Here is a 22,548-nt window from a genome sequence, read left to right as displayed (position 1 = left end):
TCGTGTTTTCAAATTAATACCTCCTGAGTAATACTAATACTTTTCTCTTTTATTATTGTTCTTAATTTTCTTCTTGATCAAAACCAATAAATTTTCTACAAAGATTATTTTTAAATAATAAAACGAATAAAAATCTGTACGTACACCGTTCCTTTTTACTTCCTTCCTCCAAGTAAAGAAAGTATTGTGATCGCCAAAAATTTCGGTTTTCAGATATCAACGGAAATATCCATTTTGACCACCACCGAATCCATTTTGACTAGTTTCGGCGTGACGTCTGTACGTACGTATGTATCTCCCGTTACTCAAAAACGATTAGCTATAGGATGTTAAAATTTTGATTTTAGGGCTGTTGTAACTTCTCTAGTTGTGCACCTCCTCCTTTCACTGCAATCAACTGCATCAAAAGTGATCAAAAAATCCCAAAATCCAAAAATCTTGGCTTTTTTTTTAACTGCAGTACTTTGCCCTTATTGAAAGCTATTCAACGATAAAATATAGGTGGTATTTTCATTGGTTCCAGAGTTATAGCCAAATCAAATTTTAATTAATGAAATATTTGGATCTTAAGGGGAAGGCACATCGGTTCGAATACGACTTCTTTCCCGACTTTTTTTAAATTTAAATATATTGATTTATTAATAATTATTAACCTTTGATTGTAAAGAAATCTTTACAACAAATAATAATTCAATAACTGCAATATAAAGAAAATATGAAAAAAAAATCATAGTTATTGGTAAAATAAAGTTTTGTTTGTTTTTTTTTTAAATGTGTATACGTAATTTAATAGGCACACAAAGAAGTTATGTGGTGTCCACATCAGATTTGGTGAAACAACTGATTATTTGTTTCTGTTTTCATTTTGTTGATGGTTACATTGTAATAATTTTAAAAAAACATAGTATTAGACAGATATAACACATAAATTTATTTGAAGAGTAATAAAGGGACTTTTACTATAACCTAATATTTCAGGTAAGATTGTTGAATTAATAATCGTATAAATATTTGATGTTAATAGAAACTAATATTTTAGCAATCGTGTAACTGTCCACTTTATTAAAAAGTTGGAAGATCGTTATCAACTTTCAAATTAAATAAGTTTAAATGAAGTGGAGCAAAAATGTGTATATGTAATTTAACAGGCGCACAAAGAAGTCATGTAGTGTCCACATCAGATTTTTTTTAATAAGGCTGATAAACTGGTAAATTTTATTTCATTTCATATATTTCAAGGTAAAAATATATGAAAAAAAAACTTAAGTCGTACATCAGTTACTCGCGTTCGTTATTTAATTGCTTTGTTTGTCTGGTTTAACATCGACTGATCGTGTTATAATAAATTATTTAATTGTAATGTTTATCGGTTTCTAATTTCTACAGTCTGGCTCTCAACTCGTAAGAAAATTACTTGGGCAGAAATATATTCTAATACAACAAAATACCCGAGTGTCCGTTTCACAAATACGGACGTGCCTACCGACGGATTCCCAACTAAATGAACCGAAATACTTTGCAGAATATACGAATCGCTGAATAAAGCGCATAGTGCAGGGAGGAAGTCAAATTCCTAAAAAAGAAGGCGCCAACAAAAGAACGTTGTCAACATAGATGGAGATGTAGTGGAGGCAGATAGTACGCACAGAAACGGTAACAGTTTCGTTATCGGTCATAGATCTATGAAGAAGTTATTCTTTTATAATTCTTTTTAGCGAGTAAATAACTGATTTACATATAATTAAATGTTACTTCTGAAAATAATTGATGTGATTTAGTTTACATGAATATTGCTACAGAAAAGCAACATTAAAATTAAAAAAACGGTGTTCATCTTATCGATAAGTTTAGAGAGAGCCTTACGATGAATACGGACATCATTTTCCTCAATTAAACATCAAACACATCGTAACAAATTTTTCTATTATTTTAGAATAGATAGAAATGTTTTAATATTTTTTTTACTCATGATTTGTGTAGTTTCCAAAAACATTTTTGATGCTACAGTTTCTGTGTCCATTATTAAAGAATAAAAACACAAAAGTATTTTAATGAAGTAAAACCATTAATCGGTCGCAAAAACGGAATAACAAAACTAAAAAAAAAAATAGAGTTTAATTTTAGGACGTAAATACTGCACACTCTGCTGAAAGATTTACTGGCAGGTGACGATATGGAAGATGAGTGTCGGTATCATCTGCGTGTTAGGCGTGACGTCGCTTCTTTTCGGTTCGGGTATGGCATCTATGGAGATTACTGACGCTGAGGTGCGGCAGGTTATTTGCAGTTTTGCAAGGCGTAAGGCTGGCTGCTGGGTATGACGGAATCGCTGTGAAACTTCGTGTTCGCTCGTCGGGCATAAGCGTCGGTGCAATAACGAAGGTTTTCATTAAAATGCTTTTTGCTGGCTATTTTCCGCTTTGTTGGAAAGGAGGCACGATTAAGCTTATTTTTAAAGGTTGTGACAAGGATGCTACTGTGAGTACGTTGTACAGGCCTCTGACTTTTCTACAAGCGCTCGGTAAGATGTTTGAGAGGGTGCTGTATTTGCAAATTAATGGAAGATCGGCCTCGCGAAATCTCTTGATGGAGTACCGGTAAGGTTTTCGACCGGCGGGGGTAGAAGATGCAATTTTAAAAGCGACTGACAACGTTACTGACTCCGACTCTCCGTATGTCCTTAGTATATTTTTGGCTATACCCGGGGCATTTAACGACTTGTGGTGGCCCTCTGCCTTGTATCAATTACAACGGCGGGCGTGTACACGTGATGACAACGGGGTGCTACAAAGTTACTTTTGTAACCGATATGTAGTTATCCGTGATGGTGGTACTGAGGAGAGTAAGATGCTATCCAAGGCAATGCGCTGAGCCTTCTGCTTTGGGCTGAGGAGTTTGACTCTCTCGTGCGGTTGAGGTTTCGCAGCGGATGTCGTCTCATCGCTTATACCGATGATGGGTTTCTGCTGGTCAAAGGAGACTCGCGGAAGTAGGTAGAATTTCGGGAAACTCAAGCTTATAGAGTACTAGAGGTGTGGAGCAATCACCTCAAAATGGTAGTTAGGCTTGAAAAGACCACCATGATGCTGCTGAAGGGCCGTTTGTCCGCTACGCGGCAAGCCCGTGTTTCAATGACCAGCCATCCTATTCGTTGTGTCTTGTTGCAACGGTATTTGGGTGTACTTCTTGATGAGAATTTCAAATTCAAGAAGCGCTTTCAAAGTGTCGCTAAAAAGGCAAGTGATGTCTTCTTCGGCATTGGTAGGGTAGTCCATCCCGATAGGGGTTTAAATTTTAAGACAATCAACATTTTGTATTAAGGTGTAGCGAGGCGATTGTGCTTTACGCAGCACCTGTTTCGGCAAACAGAATGAGGTAAAATACTACCGCGAATTCTGTTGAGGGCTCAGCGTCTCCTGTTACCTACTGTGACTGGGGACTATAGGACTATTTCGCGCGAGGCAGTTCTAATTATCGCGGGTGTTAAATCGATTAACGTCCTTGCGTCGAACATCAGTTACGTTACGCTGCGAAGAAGTTGGATGATCTGACTGTGCGGCGTATTCGGGAAAAAGAGAAGGAAGGTTTTGATATTTGGCAGGACAAGTGGGATGAGACGGGATGGGCGGTAAATGCACGGTCTCTTTCCAGACGTAAAGGCGTTAATAGTCGTCTCGTGGATCTCCCCAAACCGGCATGTGAATCAGTTCCTTTCGGGGCATGACGCATTTCGGGAAAGGCTGGCTCGATTTGGCTTGGCTGACTAGGATCAGTGTCCTCAGTGATTAGTATCGCATAATGCATATCATGTACTGTACGTCTGCTTAAAATATGAGTTTAGGGGCATGCAGAGGTGGTCAGGGAGCTAGAGGGTATTGGTTCGAGTCTGGATCTGTAGACGAACTGGAAAGTTATAGATGAGTGGCGCACTGTTGAAAGATTTTTAACGTTTTTGGCGCTCGAAAGAACCGCAGAGGGTGTTTAGTGTAGAATAGTAACGTGGGTGGCTAGGGACTGTTTGAGTGCTTTTCCTTCAGACTAGGCATTTGGAGATCGCCTTGATCAATTTTCTTATAAAAATTCAATAATCCATTTCGAATGAATTAGTTTACTTTCTTCGGTATTTTGATATCAAAGAAAAACACTTTATAACGGAAAAATCTTGAAATTTAAAAAATTTAATAAATATTATAATTCAACTAACCTGTTCGTATTTTTCTAACTCCTGGTGGTATATTTGTCTGATTTGTGCGAGTTTAGCCCTATAATCCGAGTGTTCGATAGCATTATCCGGTTGCCCAGGTCCGCCAGCAGCCGCCGCTGACGCAGTAGCCGCTGCTGAAGCACCGCCACCTTTTTCAGGACCGGCAACACCTTCCGCTATCAACATATTATCCAACCTCATTAATTGTGGATCCGGAGGCTCTTCTTCTTGAGTGTTCCTCAGACTCAACACTGCAAAAAATAAAAGAAAAATGATAAAAACAAGAAAAAATACTACAAAATTACAAAACATAAAATTAAAATTTTGTTTTCTCAGTGACCACAGTTTTTCTTTAATAAACCGGTACAAAACTGTATTAAATTAGACGATACTCTCGGTTCGATTAAAAACTGTAAAACCACGTTTAAAGAATTCGACAGCATAAAGATGATAGTTCAGTTCAATACTTTCATATTCCGAGTATAATTATTGAAAGTTTCCTGAAGGAAATTTTAGAATGTACTCCGGTGGCAATTTTATACCCAAAGGTAAAGCTATTTATTCCAGCATTTATTTAAGCCGGTCGACGCAAAATCATTAATTGTCGACCGAGGAATTTTTGATAGACGGGCACCACTACCTGGAAGTACCATAAAGTAAACGTTGATTTGTTTTATCTAATTTCCTAATCCCATTCTGGATAATCTGTTTACCTTTTAAACTATTCCCTTTACCTTAAGCCCTTCTTTCACAAGATTAAAAAAAAATAAGTCGGGCTATTTCTGCGACGGAAGTGCAAAAGGCTATTCATATTTCCTGTCTGACATCACCGTTTCTACAACCGGCAGCAAGTTGAGGTGCCTCCACGCTACGGTCTTTAATTTAGAAGCTACTTGGAGCAAACGATTCCTGAACAGCTAGCACGCTGAGGAAACGGCCAATACATTCGTATGATCTGACGTCTTGCGATTTTCCGTTCTGTGTGATCGTCAAAGACTGGTATTTTCTTCAAATCCAAATTATTCGAACCCGAATTTTAACGTTGTCGTCAGAAAACTCAGTTTGTTTTGTGAATCGAATCAAAACTTTATTAGAAAAAAACGAGTAATTCAGCGGTTGAAAAAACAGAAAACAAATGCACGGCAGAGAGACGACCCCTTGAACACTTCTGATATGTATGAAACACGTGATAATAAACATCTTTTTTTTAACGTATTTTACAAATTGTATATATTAGCAGTAGGAGAAACTGAATTTAGCCCATCCGGTATATTTAAACACACACACACATACTCTCTCTCTCTCTCTTTCAACTATAAAAGTAACAATGTCTATTCAATAATAAGAAAGAATTTACATAAATAAAAAAAAATAAATTCGTATATCAAGACATTTATTTTTCATTTTTTAAAAGAAGCATTAATGAAAATTTAAAAAAAAATAAATAAAATGAATTAAAAAATAAAAATAAAAAGAAATAAATTAAATATGTAGAACCATAAAACAACACATTTGTAATACGTGAAAAAATAATAAAATAAATAGCCAATATTGTTTACTGTTATTAATAATAAAAATTTAACGTACAATAAATTTTTTTATAAAATAATCGTAATAATTTTATACGAACATAATATAAAACTGTAAGTAAATACATCATTTTAAAGAAGAAAGATGAGCAACAAGTAAAGTTATGGAACGAGCGACTGAGATGGATAGACTGTAAAAGGATGACGGGGGAGACGAGAAAGAAAGAAGGGGAGGAAAGTTTAAAGATGCACCTTTAAAGTACAATCAGGCGAAAAGAAAAAGAGGATGAAGAAGAGAGGCAAGCGAACAGTCGGCGGCGCTAGAGAGCATGTTACGACTCAAGCGGTGGTAGCTTTTACGATCTTGCAAGTACTCGTGTAAAACTTTGACATCCAACAAAACCGAGAGCTCTTTTACAATTCCATTCCGCTCTCTGGCAATGGGCTATCACGCATCAAATCAACCTTCTAACCTTTTACCCTGTCACCCTTCCCGCTACATACGCCTACTCTTCATCTTCATCATCATACCACTCGTCCAATAAGTCTAGCCATCATTTGATATTATCCTTCCCCTCCGCCCCACCCGCTCGTTCATCTATCTTAAATAACAGACTGACACTGCTACAATAAAACCTAAGGGAAGTTACTGTAACACGTATCAGCTGTAAGATAAAGTTTTATATACGTGCAGTATCGTATATAGACTCGTCAATTTTATCGTAACTGAAACGTTTAAATCAACTCGAATAAGATTATTAATAATTTACGTACAACACAACTCAAACACATATACGCAATTCAACAGATTGAGAGGGAGAGAGAGAGAGAGAGAGAGAGAGAGAGAGAGAGAGAGAGAGAGAGAGAGAGATAAGCCGATAATACTAAGCAAGATCTTTTTAAATGCAAAGATTCTTCTTGAGTTTAAGTTCAGATTTAGCAGAGAAAAGATTTTAATGAGGGCCGTTCTTAAATAAATAAAAAATAGATCCTGCTCGATCGTCTAAACGTCCAAAGTTACAACAGAAATCTATCTCCAAAATACAGTTGAACCCGTACATGCAGCGACACCTTCCACGAGTACTGACTATTCAAATAGGAATGTTCTGTCTCTTTTACGAGGGTAAGTCAAAAAGTAAAGGGAAATTCTGATTTCCCTCCCAATCACATGTACGGCAGCAATGATTGTTCTGCTATAAGTCATAACCTCTACCAGCTGTTCATTTAAAGTATTGTTTCATCGTTAGCTATTTGTGATCGTGTTTAAAATGAGCTCTCCTTTGTCTGATTGCAACAAGGAGGAAATGCGAGCAGCGATACGTTTCCTCAGTTTAGGAATGGTAAAACCAACCCACCGGGTTGGTCTAGTGGTGAACGCGTCTTCCCAAATCAGCTGATTTGGAAAGTCGAGAGTTCCAGCCTCCAAGTCCTAGTAAAGCCAGCTATTTTTACACGGTCTTGAATACTAGATGGTGGATACCGGTGTTCTTTGGTGGTTGGGTTTCAATTAACCACACATCTCAGGTATGGTCGAACTGAGAATGTACAAGACTACACTTCATTCACACTCATACATATCATCCTCATTCATCCTCTGAAGTATTATCTAAACGGTAGTTACCGGAGGCTAAACAGGAAAAAAAGGAGGGGTAAAACCAGCAGAGATTAATCGTCGAATGCAGCAGCAATATAGAAAGAGTTGTTTTTAGTGGAAACAAGATCTAGGAATGGATTGATCCCTTTAAAAATTCTAGGATTTCTCTCTGTCATGAAACACGGCAAGGTAGGCCTTCCACTTCAAAGACTAACGGCAACAATAAAGCGGTTAAACAAATGATTCTCGGTAATCGACGAATTATAGTTGATGACATTGTAAGCTGTGGCTCAGCATTTTCAATCATCCACGATTCTTTGAACTTCCGAAAAGTCTGTGCTCGCCGGGTTTCACGTCGATTGACAAGCATCCACAAAGAAAATCATTTGAAAATTTCCCAGTAACTTTTGAAACGTTACGAAAATGAAGGAGACAAATTTCTTAAGCGAATAATAACCGTTGATGAGACACGGGTCCATCACTTTGAACCCGACAATAAGAGACAAAGTTTAGCGTGGAAGCATCCTTTTCATCTCCTACATCAAAAATGTTCAAAACTCAAATGTCTGCAGGAAAGGTGATGATGACGATATTCTGTGATATGGAAGGTTCACTTTTGGTTTATTTCACACCTAAAGGCCAATCGGTAAACAGTGGCAGCTACTGCGTTTACTGAAGTAAAAATCAAATCCAAAAGACGTGATAAACTTTCTAAAGGCGTGAATTTTCTTTAGGATAGCGCTCGAGCTCATACGGCAAAAAGAAAAGTCCTTTGCCTTCAAGATCTCAAATCTCGGTTTTGAGCTACTGGACCACCCTCCATACAGTCCCGACCTGGATCCAAGCAAGTTTCATCTTTTTGGCCCATTAAAAGACGAGTTGCGAGGGAATCGTTATCGATCTCATGAAGAGACCGTAGAAGCGGTGAATAAGTTTCTGCACACCAGACCGAAAACTTCCTTCCAAGAAGGAATTCAAAAGCTCCTTAAAATATGAACTAAGTCCATAGAAGTAGGAGGGGTATAATTTACGTGAGTACAAATAAAAATATGTTGATTTTTTAAATTTCACTTAGTGTTCGGCTTGTCCTGGTACATTAAAATTATCATTTTAGAGCGAAAACAATTCAACAGCATTCTGTAACGGTCAACAGTTCCTAGACTGCCAGATTTTAAATGTAAACCTTTTAATTATCTATTACTAATAAGAAAAATTAATCCTACTACTCAGTAAAAACCTTTTTAAACTGAGCATAGGAGCGGCGTATACGATTACCGCTGCCTTTCTCTTGTACGAAGTTGATAATTCGAGGATTGGACAAACCCACAATATCACACCGGACCTAAACTCCCTGGAGATCGACGGGTGCAACAAACTAGGGGTACCGATACCTATAAGCCGCATTACATATCGGAAAACTTACAGAATATTATTATACGAATCGATTAATTGGCTAATAACTTTCATTTGTTTTATCACAATTAGTAATATCAATAATTATTTAGGCAATATAAAACGGTTTATTTCGATCAAAAACAATCCCTCTGTGGATAGAAGACATTGCTTTCCTGCATACAAGTTCCACAGAAAGCCAAACTAATGAACGGGTTATCGGAAGTAAATGGATCTGTTATTACTACACACATCGTTAAATAGATACCTATTTTTTGTAATTCAAATTTTTTAGCCTTCCATCATTTATTGTTCCATAAAATCAAACAATAGAAAGGCAAATATTAGACTTTAAACGACTGAAAAGTATTTTTTACCCTAGAAACATTTTTTTCTGTAGAAAAAAGTCTTCCTAAGTTTGTTTAAATGATAAATTTCAAAATATTATTAAATATTATCATTTTATATAAATAATAAATTATTAATCTATGATGTACATCAATTTAATCATTACTAACTCTATACATTATTCAGATCAAATAAATAAAATGTATTTATTGTGCAAATGTAATTTCTCTTTATATAGCGAAGAACTCTTTAAGGTACACATCCTTCGTTCCACAACATATAAATTACATATAAATATCTACCAAAATATATATATACATATATATTTTTACACACACGTATATATATATATATATATATATATATATGTAAAAATGTTAAGTTCGTTTCTGTACGCTTCAAAAACTCAAAATGTTCTGCACCGATTGAGCTCAAATTTTAACATGATATATAACCCGCATCAAAGATTGTTTTCATCTATTTTTAATAAATCTATCTATCTATTTTAAATATGTACATTTTTAATTTGGAAATGTAAACAAAGGAAAACCAATCAGATCAATGCAAGATGGCCGCTGTCAAACACAACGACCAATCACAAAGAGCCCGTATGGCCGTTGCCAATGTAAACAAAATCACAACTGATTAAGTAACAAATTTCTTTGAATTATATTTAACAGCTAAAACATCTGTATTTTATTTTTAAAAAACACCAAAACAAAAAGAAAAGCCACCAAGAAGGATGACTTACAGTAAATAAATTAAAACACCCAACTTTCTTATAGTCCAGATAGACTATCCAAACAAAAAAAATCGAAATAACCAAATACACAGAAAATAATATCCCTACATAATAACCAAAAAATCCTTTGTTTGGTTAAATATTCACTTTTGTCTGAATTTACAGAAGGCATTTACAACGAAGCATTGATAAATATTGAAGACGACAAGTGCTTAGTTAATGCAAATAAAGTTCTTAGTCAATTGGGAATGCCAGCACCCACCCGAGCTGCGATTGCTTCATTTGATGTGGATTTACGCCGTGAACAGAGTTTACAACGTTGGTGATCTTCAGTCATATGTCCAGTCAAACATTCCCAAATTAAAGCGTGAACAGAAAGGCATTTATGATCGCATAATGCAAATGATAAATGACGGAGTTGAGGAGACCTTCTTCTTGGATGCGCCAGGAGGAACTGGGAAAACATTCCTCATTAGATTGATTCTAGCAACGGTTCGATCAAAAAATGACATAGCCTTAGGCTCTTGCTTCGTCTGGAATAGCTACGACATTGTTACCAGGTGGAAGGACTGCGCATTCAGCTCTGAAATTGCCATTAAACATGCAAATCATTGAGACTCCCACGTGCAATATTTCCAAAGCATCCTGTATGGGAAAAGTATTACAAAAATGTAAACTCATTGTTTGGGATGAATGCACGATGACACATAAAAAATCGCTTAAAGCTCTTGATCGATCGTTACGAGATTTGCGTGGAAACTTTCAACCAATCAGGAATTCTTTAATATTGCTCGCAAGAGATTTTAGGCAAACATTGCCTGTAATTTCTGGATCGACACCAGCAGACGAAATAAATGCTTGCCTGAAATATTCAACACTGTGGCGACACGTACGTACATTACAGTTGACTACGAATATGCGTGTCCAATTGCAGAATGATCCATCAGCTGAGGTATTCTCACGACAGTTACTGGACACTGGAAGCTGCCATTCGATGAGACGTTTAGACGAATATCATTTCCTGATAATTTTTGTAATTTAATAACATCGAAAGAAGAACTGATCGAAAAAGTATTTCCTGATATTCAAATTAATCCTAGAAATCACGATTGGCTCAGTGAACGAGCTATCCTTGCCGCAAAGAATAGAGATGTCTATCAACTTAATAATGTTATTCAATCCAGCATTCAAAGTGAGGAAATTACATATAATAGACACCGTTGTGGAAGCAGATGAAGTAGTTAATTATCCAACGGAATTTTTAAACTCACTTGATCTGCCAGGGATGCCACCACACATATTAAAATTGAAAATAGGTGTGCCAATTATCCTGTTGCGGAATATTAATCAGCCAAAACTCTGCAACGGCGCGCGACTTGCAGTTAAGAAATTGATGAATAACGTAGTAGAAGCAACGATTTTAACGGGGCCTTTCAAAGGTGAAGATGTCCTCATTCCTCGAATACCCATGATCCCGACCGATACACCATTTCAATTTAAAAGATTGCAATTCCCAATTCGATTGGCATTTCCAATCACAATCAATAAAGCTCAAGGTCAATCTTTAGAATTGTGTGGTTTAGATTTAGATGCGGATTGCTTCTCACATGGACAACTGTATTTGCGTGTTCCCGAGTCGGCAAACCAGATAGCCTTTATATCTACGCAGACAGTGGAAAAACAAAAAATATTGTATATCCACAAGTATTGCAAAATTAAACTTCTATGAAACGTATGCTTTGTTTTGTTTCTCATTTCTCATCCATGCAACCACAATGTGCCACAGCGAAACGTAGCGGGTACAGCTAGTATACTTATAAAGCAACTTGTCCTGACTGACTGATTCATCAACGCCCAGCAAAAACTACTGAAGATAAATTGATAAAAATTTATGCACATGTTCTTTTTACGGTATAAGCGCACAATAGGAAAGGATATTCTGAAATTCCGAGTTTAAAGGGTTAAAATGGAGTAACAATGGAATTTACTATATTTTTAATTTTTCGGTAACAAATGAAGTTATAAACTTGATTTTTGGTGTTTATCTTCATGTGAATCTCTAAAAATTAATTTCTAGAATTTTTGCAATTTGACCTTTAAAGGAGTAAAGAAACGTAAAAAAAATCTGAACAATGATTGCAAATGTTTTCCATTTCCGACAACACTAAACGACAACTATTCACATTAGATTAGAGCTTGCAAATATTCTTCAGATAAATATGTAAAAATCATTTTCTAGTTTTTTTTTTAATTTCGATTTTTTAAGGAGAATGATGGGTACGGCGCGACGGCTCAACCAACACAGCTGCTGCCACCGTTAATATTTGTGCGATGCGATTGAGTGCACCTGCCTCCCGGTTACTCGATTAAAAAAAAAAAAAAAACAAGTACGGTCACCTCATAGTGTTGTTTATCGGGTAACGCTAAGAATCGGGCAAAATTATATTTTTACCCGTACTTCGTACAGGTAACCAGTTGCTAATATTTTTAAGACGGAAGTAGAGTGTTTTGAAAACCACATTCTTAGATCACTTATAGTTTCGGGTCCTGTACTGACCAAACTACTGCTCTGAAGAAATTACATAACACTCGATTTTTTTTATAAACTGAAGAAGCTTTAATTTTTATTTATCATTATCATTTATTCTCCAAAGCATGAGTTTAATGCCGAATAGCACAAGCTAAACGAGCCTTCAGTAAGAAATATAATTTGTTTACATCAAAAATTATTTTAAATTAATTAATTAATTTGTTTTACATCAGGAAAATATTGTTGAAAGTGTATGTTTGGAGTGTCGCTTTATATGGAAGTGAAACTTGGACAATCAGAGTATCTGAGAAGAAAAGATTAGAAGCTTTTGAAATGTAGTGCTATAGGAGAATGTTAAAGATCAGATGGGTGGATAAAGTGACAAATGAAGAGGTATTGCGGCAAACAGATGAAGAAAAAAGCATTTGGGAAAATATAGTTAAAAGAAGAGACAGACTTATAGGCCACATACTAAGGCATCCTGAAATAGTCGCTTTAATATTGGAAGGACAGGTAGAAGGGAAAAAAATTGTGTAGGCAGGCCACGTTTGGAATATGTAAAACAAATTGTTAGGGATGTAGGATGTAAAGGGTATACTGCAATGAAACGACTAGCACTAGATAGGGAATCTTGGAGAGCTGCATCAAACCAGTCAAATGACTGAAGACAAAAAAAAAAAAATGAGTTTAATGAACAAAGCGGAGTACAAGGAGCATAGAGCCCTCTGGCTAGTGGGGAAGGGCAAGCGAAGCGAGCCATACCGGCTAAATATCCTCTGACCGCGACGGAAACAAAAGTAACCATATAGCTCGGGCGCGGCAGTGATGGGAATGCTAATATATATATACATAAGTGACTTCATAAGTGCAACCTTCAGTGCTTGCAAAAATAAAAAATAAATAAATAAAATCTGATAATATTTACCTAAGTTTTATGCTAAACTGAAGTTAAAATTGAATAAATTAACATTAAATTGAAATAAGGAAAAAATTATTAAAAAAAATTGGCTTCAGTTTTTCTTAACAACATATTTTTTTCTTTAAACTGACTAAGTTGCGTAACTTTTCTAGATACGCTGCATTGATTTTTAAGTTTACTTCTCTTGTTCCGTAAAATAAAACGTAATGAATCTGTTACACGGTATTTAATTATTAGTAAGATTAATAAAATGGATGGTTAATTATACATTTAGGGTCAGGTACCGACCGAGTAAGTTTAGAGTTTCATTTGTCTGTGCCAACAAAAAGAGAAACAAACAAAATCAATAAGTCAATTTAAAATAAATAAATAAAATAAACGAAAAAAAATAAAACACCCGCCTAAGATAAAATTTCATCGCAGTCGATTTTTACCGACTTATATTAGCATTCTTATCGATAGATGAAGTAAATTATTTTTATTATAAAAGTAAAAGAAAAAATATACATAACTTTTCTTTATATAAAAAACGAACCATTTTATTAATAACGGAACTTATAACAAGTAATTTTTTTTTAAACAAGTAAAATAATACGATTCTACCACGGTGAATAAAACTAAAAATGTTGAGTGCTTATCGTTACAAACAGCGTAAATGGTTTTGATAAATATTTTTTGTTTTTATCTAATTTAAAATATATTCAAAAATATATTTTTTTAATGTTTTTTGAACCATTAAGGCCAACTGTAAGGATGAGCGTTCCACACACATTTCACTTTTAGTTACATAAAACCATATTGTTTTGATAACTGAAAATAAATTATTAAAACAAAAAAAAAAAAAAAAAAACATTTTAATGTATTTTAAATAAAATCGCTCTTTAAAAAAATTAATAAACTACATTTTTACTTTTTATTATTTAGTTTTAAAAAATACATGGATTACAATTAATAATACTGGCATATGATATTATATATATATATATATATGTTATAACAAACATACCATCCTATGGCATATCACTATAAGCATTAATTATTATTATTATTACTTTTTATCCCCGTTATAATTTATTTTATTACTAGCAAACCCGGCTTCGCTCAGGTTGTCCCTCATTTCTATCCCGTATAATCAACATTAAATATTACTGGTGAAACCGAATTTAACCGGTTCAGCGTTTTTGAATTTTAATCATCGACTTCCATATTAACGACTTCATTTTATCGCTATATTTTTATAAATTTAATCGCAAAATTTGAGGTCGGTTAGCGGGTACACTGACCAAACGATAAGAAGGTATTTTTTTTTTCAAAATGAAATGTAGATAATTCTACTCTTGTTTGGAACTATTAGTGTTCAAAATTTCATCACGATCGGAATAAAACGTAGACCTATATGAAAGACAAAAACGGACACCCAGACATTCTTCTTTATACATACATACATACATATATATATATATATATATATAGAACGGAAGATAAATAATTCTTCTAATTATCAAATGATATTAATTATTTATTATCAAAATTCTACGTAAAATAAATTTATAGACAACTATTTATTTCAAATCTATTGGATAATGCGAATAAAGTGGAAAAACATGTCAATATATGATAGGGGAAGGGCAGATAATGTGAATATGATTTTTGATGAAGGGATCTATAAGCTCAGAAGTACGGCTTAAATATTATTTTTAATTGTTAAATACCGTTTCATTAGTAAGGAAGAATAAATGATTGATAGGTCCGTAACATACGGTGACTACTTTTTCTTTCGCTTTTATATCAGGACTAGTTTTGATTTCTTTACAGACTCCAATGATAAGAAGTAAATTTATTTCTAATCATCTATTAACATTAAGAAGTTATCGCATTTACTACTTTATTTAATATTTTAGTTATTTTAATAAATTTTGTCGAGATTTTGACGATTAATTTTATGGATAATATTGTCAACCGAACAACAAACATTTTTTATTTAATCGGCTTTACTAAAACTATATTTAATACCCGATTTCATAGATATATAACAATTTTGTTCTTTTCCAAATATTCTTATTTAGTCCGCTATTTTATGTTCATCAAATAAATTGCATACCTTTCTTTATTTTTGTGACTGAAAAGACTCATTCGATATCTGTTTTGAAAAAATCTGTACATCTATAATGGGACTATATAACATAAGCTATAGGAATACACCGCCTGATAACATAACATCACACGCTTATCGGCACAGACGGAAAGGCGTAATTTACAGAAATCAACTACAGTATTTATTTATAAGTTAACTGAAGAAATTACGACCGTTTTAAAACAACATCTGTTAAAAATATGTAAACTTATTATTATTACTAAAAATACGGTGTTTCTTTTCCATTTAAAAAACTATCAGGTAAATGAGAAAAACAAACCTATACAAAAATCTATCTAACTATTTCTGTAAAAGAAAAAAAGAACAAAGCTGAAAAGTAACTTTTCATACAGTAAGTAGTAAAATGTACGTCAGCGTGAATACGATATAACAGGACATTTTAAAAAGATAGACACACCACACATCGCGCGAGAGAACAACAGGCATAATTAAAACTAGGAAAAGAAGAAAAAATAAAAAAGGGGAGGGAGAAAATTGTATAACAGCGCGAAAGAGGGATGGTCATGTAACATACAAGGGATGTATAAAAAGGATAGTAGGAAATTCCAGTGTCACCCTTCTGACCGCTAAAAAGCTGCTGCAGCATTGACCGACCGTACTGGGAAACGAAATATATACATATATATATCACACACACCCACACACATAGAAGGCACAGTGAAACAGAGGAGAGATGAACGGGCGAGGACGCCGTACCATCCAGGGCCATATACATAGAACTGGTGTTGAACCGGCTATAATTCTTCCACACCGACCCTAACAGGCCTACCAAACACATATACACACCTGTACGTTCATACACATACACGCGCACACACGTTAACGTAGTTAAAAGATTGTACACGTCCAGCGTTTAACCCCCCATCTAGTACTCGCACTGTACTGGAATAAGAATTATTGGCGGGTGTAACACTGTGACCGACCATGTGCTTTAGTCGTCCGACACTCGGGAACTCGCGTACACCGGTGACTCGCATTAACACATACCACTAAAAATAAAACCTCTTAATAAAATATACTCCGTCGCCTCTCTTCGACTGAAATGTGTACCCGAAACAAAATTCTAAAATAATTATCACTATTCGTTTCTTTTTTTTTTAAAGAAAAATTATAACCGCAAAGAAAGAAAGAAGAATATTACTCCAATAAACTAAATAAATAATTCACATAAATTATTAAAACGTACAGACACAGTTTACAAGGATAACATTACACCAGGATATCAATTAATGAATAAAATTACACATCGATTAATTTACCATAATTAAAGGAAATTTATCCTTAATAATCGTGTTTTAAAAAAGGTGCCCGACCGATGAGAACATATAAAATAATGAAAAGCTAACAACGACGTCGACAAATTTTCGAGACAACAGAGCTTAAACTTTTCATCATCTTTTCTAATATATTATTTTCTTGTTTTTATCAAATGGAAAATAATAATAAATTCTGAAACAAACTATTAATTATTAAAATAAGACAAAAATAATGAAAATTTAATTCTACGCAAAGTAATCCTGCTTAAAAGTATTTTCAAAAGCGATTTAATAAACAAAACCACTCGAATAAAAATATTCTGAAGTATTATAACAGAAAAAAATTCTAGCAGTTCTATGAAGAATAGATCTCTCTCGTTTTGTAATTCATTTAACAAACTGAGCCGATAATGAAATTAAATTCGTACAAAAAAAAATAAAAATTCAGTCCTTAACGGAATCGCCAATCGTTTTAGATTACAGAAAGTTAAATCCAAAAATAATTACAAGATAACATTATCGGAGCTATTATCCCGGAGGCATCGATGACCGTGATTGAGAAAGAGGTTATCTTTTTTAAAAATATTTTCAAATTCTTTTTATAAATAAAGTAGACCGAGGGAAAAAAATAAAAATAACCTTATTGACAACCAAAATATGATTTTAAATTTAACATTACACTGCTGTAAAGGAAACAGAAACAATAAAACAAAAAATGAAGTATCTAACTAGTAACCTCAGGGAAATATACTAGAAACATTGGTAAAATCAGTATAGATCACGTCAGGCATGAAGGAAAGACCCATACAACGGCGGCGTGATGATGCAGACCCAATCGCCTCGAAAAAACCCGTTTTAAAAAGTACAATTTCATGCAAAATGTTTCTCATACGTCATTCCACCTAATATCAAAGGATTAAAATGTTCAACTGCACGACAAATACACGATCGGACGAAGTGTTAAATTTAACAGTTAAAAGAGGGTTTGGTCAAAAAATGTTTAATAACCTTTAAAAAAACTGCAATAAAGATAAAAAAAATTAAAATTTGGGGAGTATAGGTTTTAATAAAAAATCAAAAAGAAGCAATACTAGGGTTTTGTGAGGAATTCCTGAGAACAAGAACTAAAAGTACTGTGGTTGCAAACGAGAATGCGAGTTCGGCTGTAGCGGGATAGAGGGGCATTTACTGTCCTTGGTGTGGTTTCTATAGCAACGGTACTGTAACTAGTTCGAACAAAAACATTGTGTTTGCAGTTGCAAGCGCCTTGATATTTCAGCTTCCGTATTATTATACATATTATTACTTCGTTCATTCGCTAGGAAGCGTTCTAACTGTCGAGACGTTTTTACTCCGGCAGTTTTCTTATTCCTTTACTTCTGCGTAGCGTCGTTTAAAAATTTTATTTTTTCTTAAATAGTCAAGTTTTATTGTTTATTTTTATTAACGGCTGTATAAATATATATTAGTTAATAGCTACGAAAATGTATTTTTTCGTAACTAGCAATTCTTTAAAGAATTGCTTTTTAAAAAACGAGTTCCAAACGAAAACTAGGGCAAACAATAGATAATGAAGCCCGAAAAATAATTCGTAGAGTTATAAATAAGTGCGACGAGGAGTATAGCGAGGGTAAAATTGAGCATCCCATTCAGAAAAGAAATCCGAGAGCATCGACATACACTGGAGTTCAGGAGCAGGTCATGTCTAAGATACGAAAGGAAGATTTAGAAGCAGGAGAAAGTGTTCTTACAACTCCAGGGAAAAAGAGACCAAAACATCAAGGAACATCGACATCCGTCGATGAATTTGATAGAAACGCGATTCGTAATTTAATAGCAGATATCTACACAAACAAAAATGTTTCTACAGCACAAAAATTGTGGTCGGCTGTTCGTGAAGCGATTAATTTTCCTTCCAGTATGCATACACTTAGAAGAATTTTGAAAAAATGGGGTTCTAATGGAAAAGGTGTCAAAATATGGGAAAGATTTTGATAGAAAGATCAAATATTGTGAACCGGCGTTCTCGGTATCTCCAGTCCGTTAAAAGAGAACTCGGAAGAACTATTGTCTACAAACGTGGGTGGACAACAACCTTACGTTTGAAAAATACTGCCAAAATAATAAAATAGCGGGCATAACTGCAAATCATAGTTCTGCAAACAGACTAATTACTGTTCACGCTGGCACAAAAAATGGCTTCATAACCGGAGCAGAACTTGTTATTCAGGCAGGTAAAGCGTCTGGGGATTATCATGAACAGATGAACGCTGAAAATTTTGAAAACCAGCCGCAAGAAAAATCAATATCTAACCTTCCAAACAGTTGTGTCATTGTTCTAGACAACGCGCCTTATCGTACCGTCCAGCTAAACAAGACGCCCACATAATACGCGACAAAAAATGAAATCGAGAACTGGTTGGCTAGCAACAATGTTCCATTCAATGAAGACTTGAGGAAGTTTGAATTATCGTCATTATTTGATCGCCACAAAAAAGAAAAGACCTACTGCGTAGATGAAATTCTAAAATTAAAAGGTCACACAGCGCTGCGGCTTCCGCCGTATATGAGTGAATTAAATCCAATAGAATTTATTTGGGGTAAAATAAAAAAGATTAATAAGAAATGAAAATGTTGGTGAAAATCTGAGTATAACGGCACTGATGACTAAAACACGTGAAGCAATTTCATCCGTTTCGAAAGAAGACTGGGGAATTTTCTGTAAAAAGGTAGAGAAGGTAGAGAATTTTTCCAGTAAGAGATTACTGGAAAAATGACGGACGATTGAAAACTTAATGGAAAATGCTATAATACAAATTAATAACGAAGATATGGACGACGACAATGAAGAGCCGTCGTTAGCAGACGTTTTAGCCGAAAAACACTACGAAAAAAATATATTTTAATTGTTTTTCCCTATTTCCCCATCTCAATCACCTCTTTTTTACCTTTATTTAAAAAAAAAAAATTGTAAAAAACAAAAAAAAGATTTTACAAATAAATTAATATAAAAATGATTTTAAAAAAATATAATAAGAAAAGATATTTGATGATAAAGAACAGAACTAAGAAAGCAGACGTATGTATCACATGGTTGTGTGTGTGTGTGTTTGTATAGCTAAAACCAAGATAGTGAATGAACAAATTTAAGGCAGGGTCAGGTTAGTGAGGAATGTTTTTAGAAAAGTATTTACAATACCTATCATGACGTAAACCGCTCGTTAAAGACCGCATTCCTCATCTTCGTATCTCTTCAGCAATCGACAGACTTTTTGTTACTTCCTTGTACGAAGTAAAAGAAGTATTGTGATCGCGAAAAATTTCGGTTTTCAGATTTCAACGTAAATATCCACTTTGACCATCCCTGAATTCATTTTAACTAGTTTCGGCGTGACGTCTGTACGTATGTATGTAACTCGCATAACTAAAAAACGATTAGCCTTAGGATGTTGACAGTTTGAATTTAGGACTGTTGTAACAATCAGTTACCTCTCCATTTGATTGCAATCGACTGCACTAAAAGTGACAAAAAAAAGCCCGAATTTAAAAAAAAATTGCTTTTGGACTTTTTCTTAACTGCATTAATAAGCTTTTCAACGATGTAACATAAATGGTACTTATTTTCATCGGTTCCAGAGTTATAACCAAATAAAATTTTAATTAATGAAATATTTGGATCTTATAAGGGGAAGGCAGATCGGCTCGAATCCGACTTCATTTCTTTTTTTAACATTTTTTTTTTTAATTGAATATATTGATTTATTAATAATTATTAATATGCGATTGTAAAAACGTTTTACAGTAAATAATAATACAATAACAACAATAAAAAATATCAGAAATTATTAATGAAATAAAATTTTATGTACATTAAAAAAAAAAAAAAATGTGTTTATGAAATTTTTATAGGCATACAAGGAAGTCATGTAGTGTCCACATCAGATTTTTTTTAGTAGGTAGGTGGGTGTAAAAATCCATTACTAAAAATAAAAATAAGTAAGTGATAATTTAAAGAAAAGCGAAAGAAATTATGATACGGAAATGTAAAAGAACTAATTCTAAACTAATGAAAAAAAAAATTATAATCTTCATAAATGTAAATAAAAATAGTTCACAGACTCTCTCGCTGCCTTTTAGAACTGTTGATCTCGAGTAAAGTTACTAGCAATTTTAAAATTTACTAGCAAGTTACTAGCAAACTCCTGTTACTGTACTTATTCAAATACATGTTAAAAAAGAACTAAATATGTAAAACATTACTATTATCATCAGAATCCCAAAAATTCTATAAAAGTTAGGTTTGAATATCGAGCGCAATGCCAAATCGCGTTGCAAGCCACTTGCTGCCTAATTCAGAAAAAAATTCAATTATTAGAGTGAAAAAGTAAACCACTTAAGACAATTTATTATCAATGGTAAAAGGTTTATTACTCTCCTGAAACAACTAACCATCCTTAACTTTGAAACCATTCTCACCCAGATAACGTCTGATTTAGACAAATAACAACAAAAAAAATAAAAAATAAAAATGTGAATAAAAATATATTTAATGGTAGCGAGCTTTTTTGTGTATCTTTTCATAGCCGTTTGTACAATGTTTCTAATGGTATTATTTTTTATAACATGAACGAATAAATTTCTATCAAATCCAACCCCCTTTAAAATCGATCTTCCTCTGTGTTGGAAATCGAAATCAATATTTCCAGCACAACTATTTTTTTCTTTTTAATAAAAAAATCCGATAAACTGTCATATAACATTTCCGGCTTTTCCCTTGGTAGATTTTTATTTCGTATACGTCTTAGGGGTTTTAAACATTAATGACTTAATTATGCAATATTTAGAGCACAATTATTAAAAATATCAACATTTTCAGTAAATCCTTTTTTCGTACAGTTTCACCTTCTTAATCAAATGATTCTTTTACCTTAAAAATTAAAAGTATCATTGAAAAAAAAAAAAAATTCTTAGTAAAAGGTTTTGGGTCCCAACTGACTCCTCTTGATCACAGTGACATTTTTATTATCAAAATTAACATCATCAATTATAAAAAAAAATATTGGGTCCTATTTCATCCCCTTAATAGACAGCTAATTCATATCCCGTTTTTAATAACAGCCACGATTTTGAAAACAGATACAGTATCAAAAATGGAAAATGAAATAAAAAATGTTTTTAATTTCCATACGACCGCCTTCTTTTAAAAAATTTCCACGTAGTCTAAATTCATACTAGATACAGTTGGATTTTCAAAAGTGAAAAATGAAGTTTAAAATATCTGTTATTTCAAATAAGATCCCGTTCAGCTCCTTGTTTTTTTTTAGGCTTAAAAGTTTGTTTATCGAGTAATTATTTACTTCAATAAGTCAGCCAGAATCAGTACAGTGTTATTAATCCAGAAGGCTAAAAAAAAAAAAAAAAAGGCTAAGAAAAACTGAAATATTTAAAAACATATCGGTCCTTTGGTCCAAAAATCATAAAAACGTTTCGGAAAGTGTACTTATGTATGTGTGTTGGCCTATATTTTGGTTAATATCTCAAACTATTAAAAACAAAAACAAAAAAAACATGATTACTGTGCCTCCTTACCGGATGAGTTCGAAAATCAGGCAAAATTGTAAGATGAGGTGATATATATATATATAAGTGACTGTGTCAAATTAAAAGTTTTCGGTCAACGGATTTTCCGAGATATGAAGCAAAAACTGTTGAGAAATAATGTTTAATATCACTAACCCATTTATATCAGTTCTTTGGGATTAAATAGTTTAATCGTACTAAAGGTGAATTTTGTACCATAACAATACAAAAGTCAAAAATTAAAAAAGGCGCAAACCACCGTCCCCTAATTAATTTCGTCCAAAATTTAATCTAATCAA

General features: G+C 33.7%; 1 protein-coding gene across 3 annotated transcripts in view; it reads right to left on the bottom strand.

Annotated features, from left to right (window-relative positions):
- The window catches only part of exd (PBX homeobox extradenticle), a 617,080-nt gene that overhangs the window by 119,105 nt on the left and 475,427 nt on the right, over positions 1–22,548 (bottom strand). For all 3 annotated transcript variants that reach the window (XM_075370540.1, XM_075370542.1, XM_075370541.1), the window contains exon 3: positions 4,205–4,455. In XM_075370540.1, coding sequence (XP_075226655.1) covers positions 4,205–4,455 — 251 coding nt within the window. The remainder of the gene's footprint in view (positions 1–4,204; positions 4,456–22,548) is intronic.

This window comes from Lycorma delicatula, chromosome 7 (assembly GCF_047948215.1).
Source record: "Lycorma delicatula isolate Av1 chromosome 7, ASM4794821v1, whole genome shotgun sequence".
In the NCBI taxonomy this organism is placed as follows: Eukaryota; Metazoa; Arthropoda; class Insecta; order Hemiptera; family Fulgoridae; genus Lycorma; species Lycorma delicatula.
Note: the sequence above shows the minus strand (reverse complement) of the source record. Positions and strands in the feature narration are given on the sequence as shown.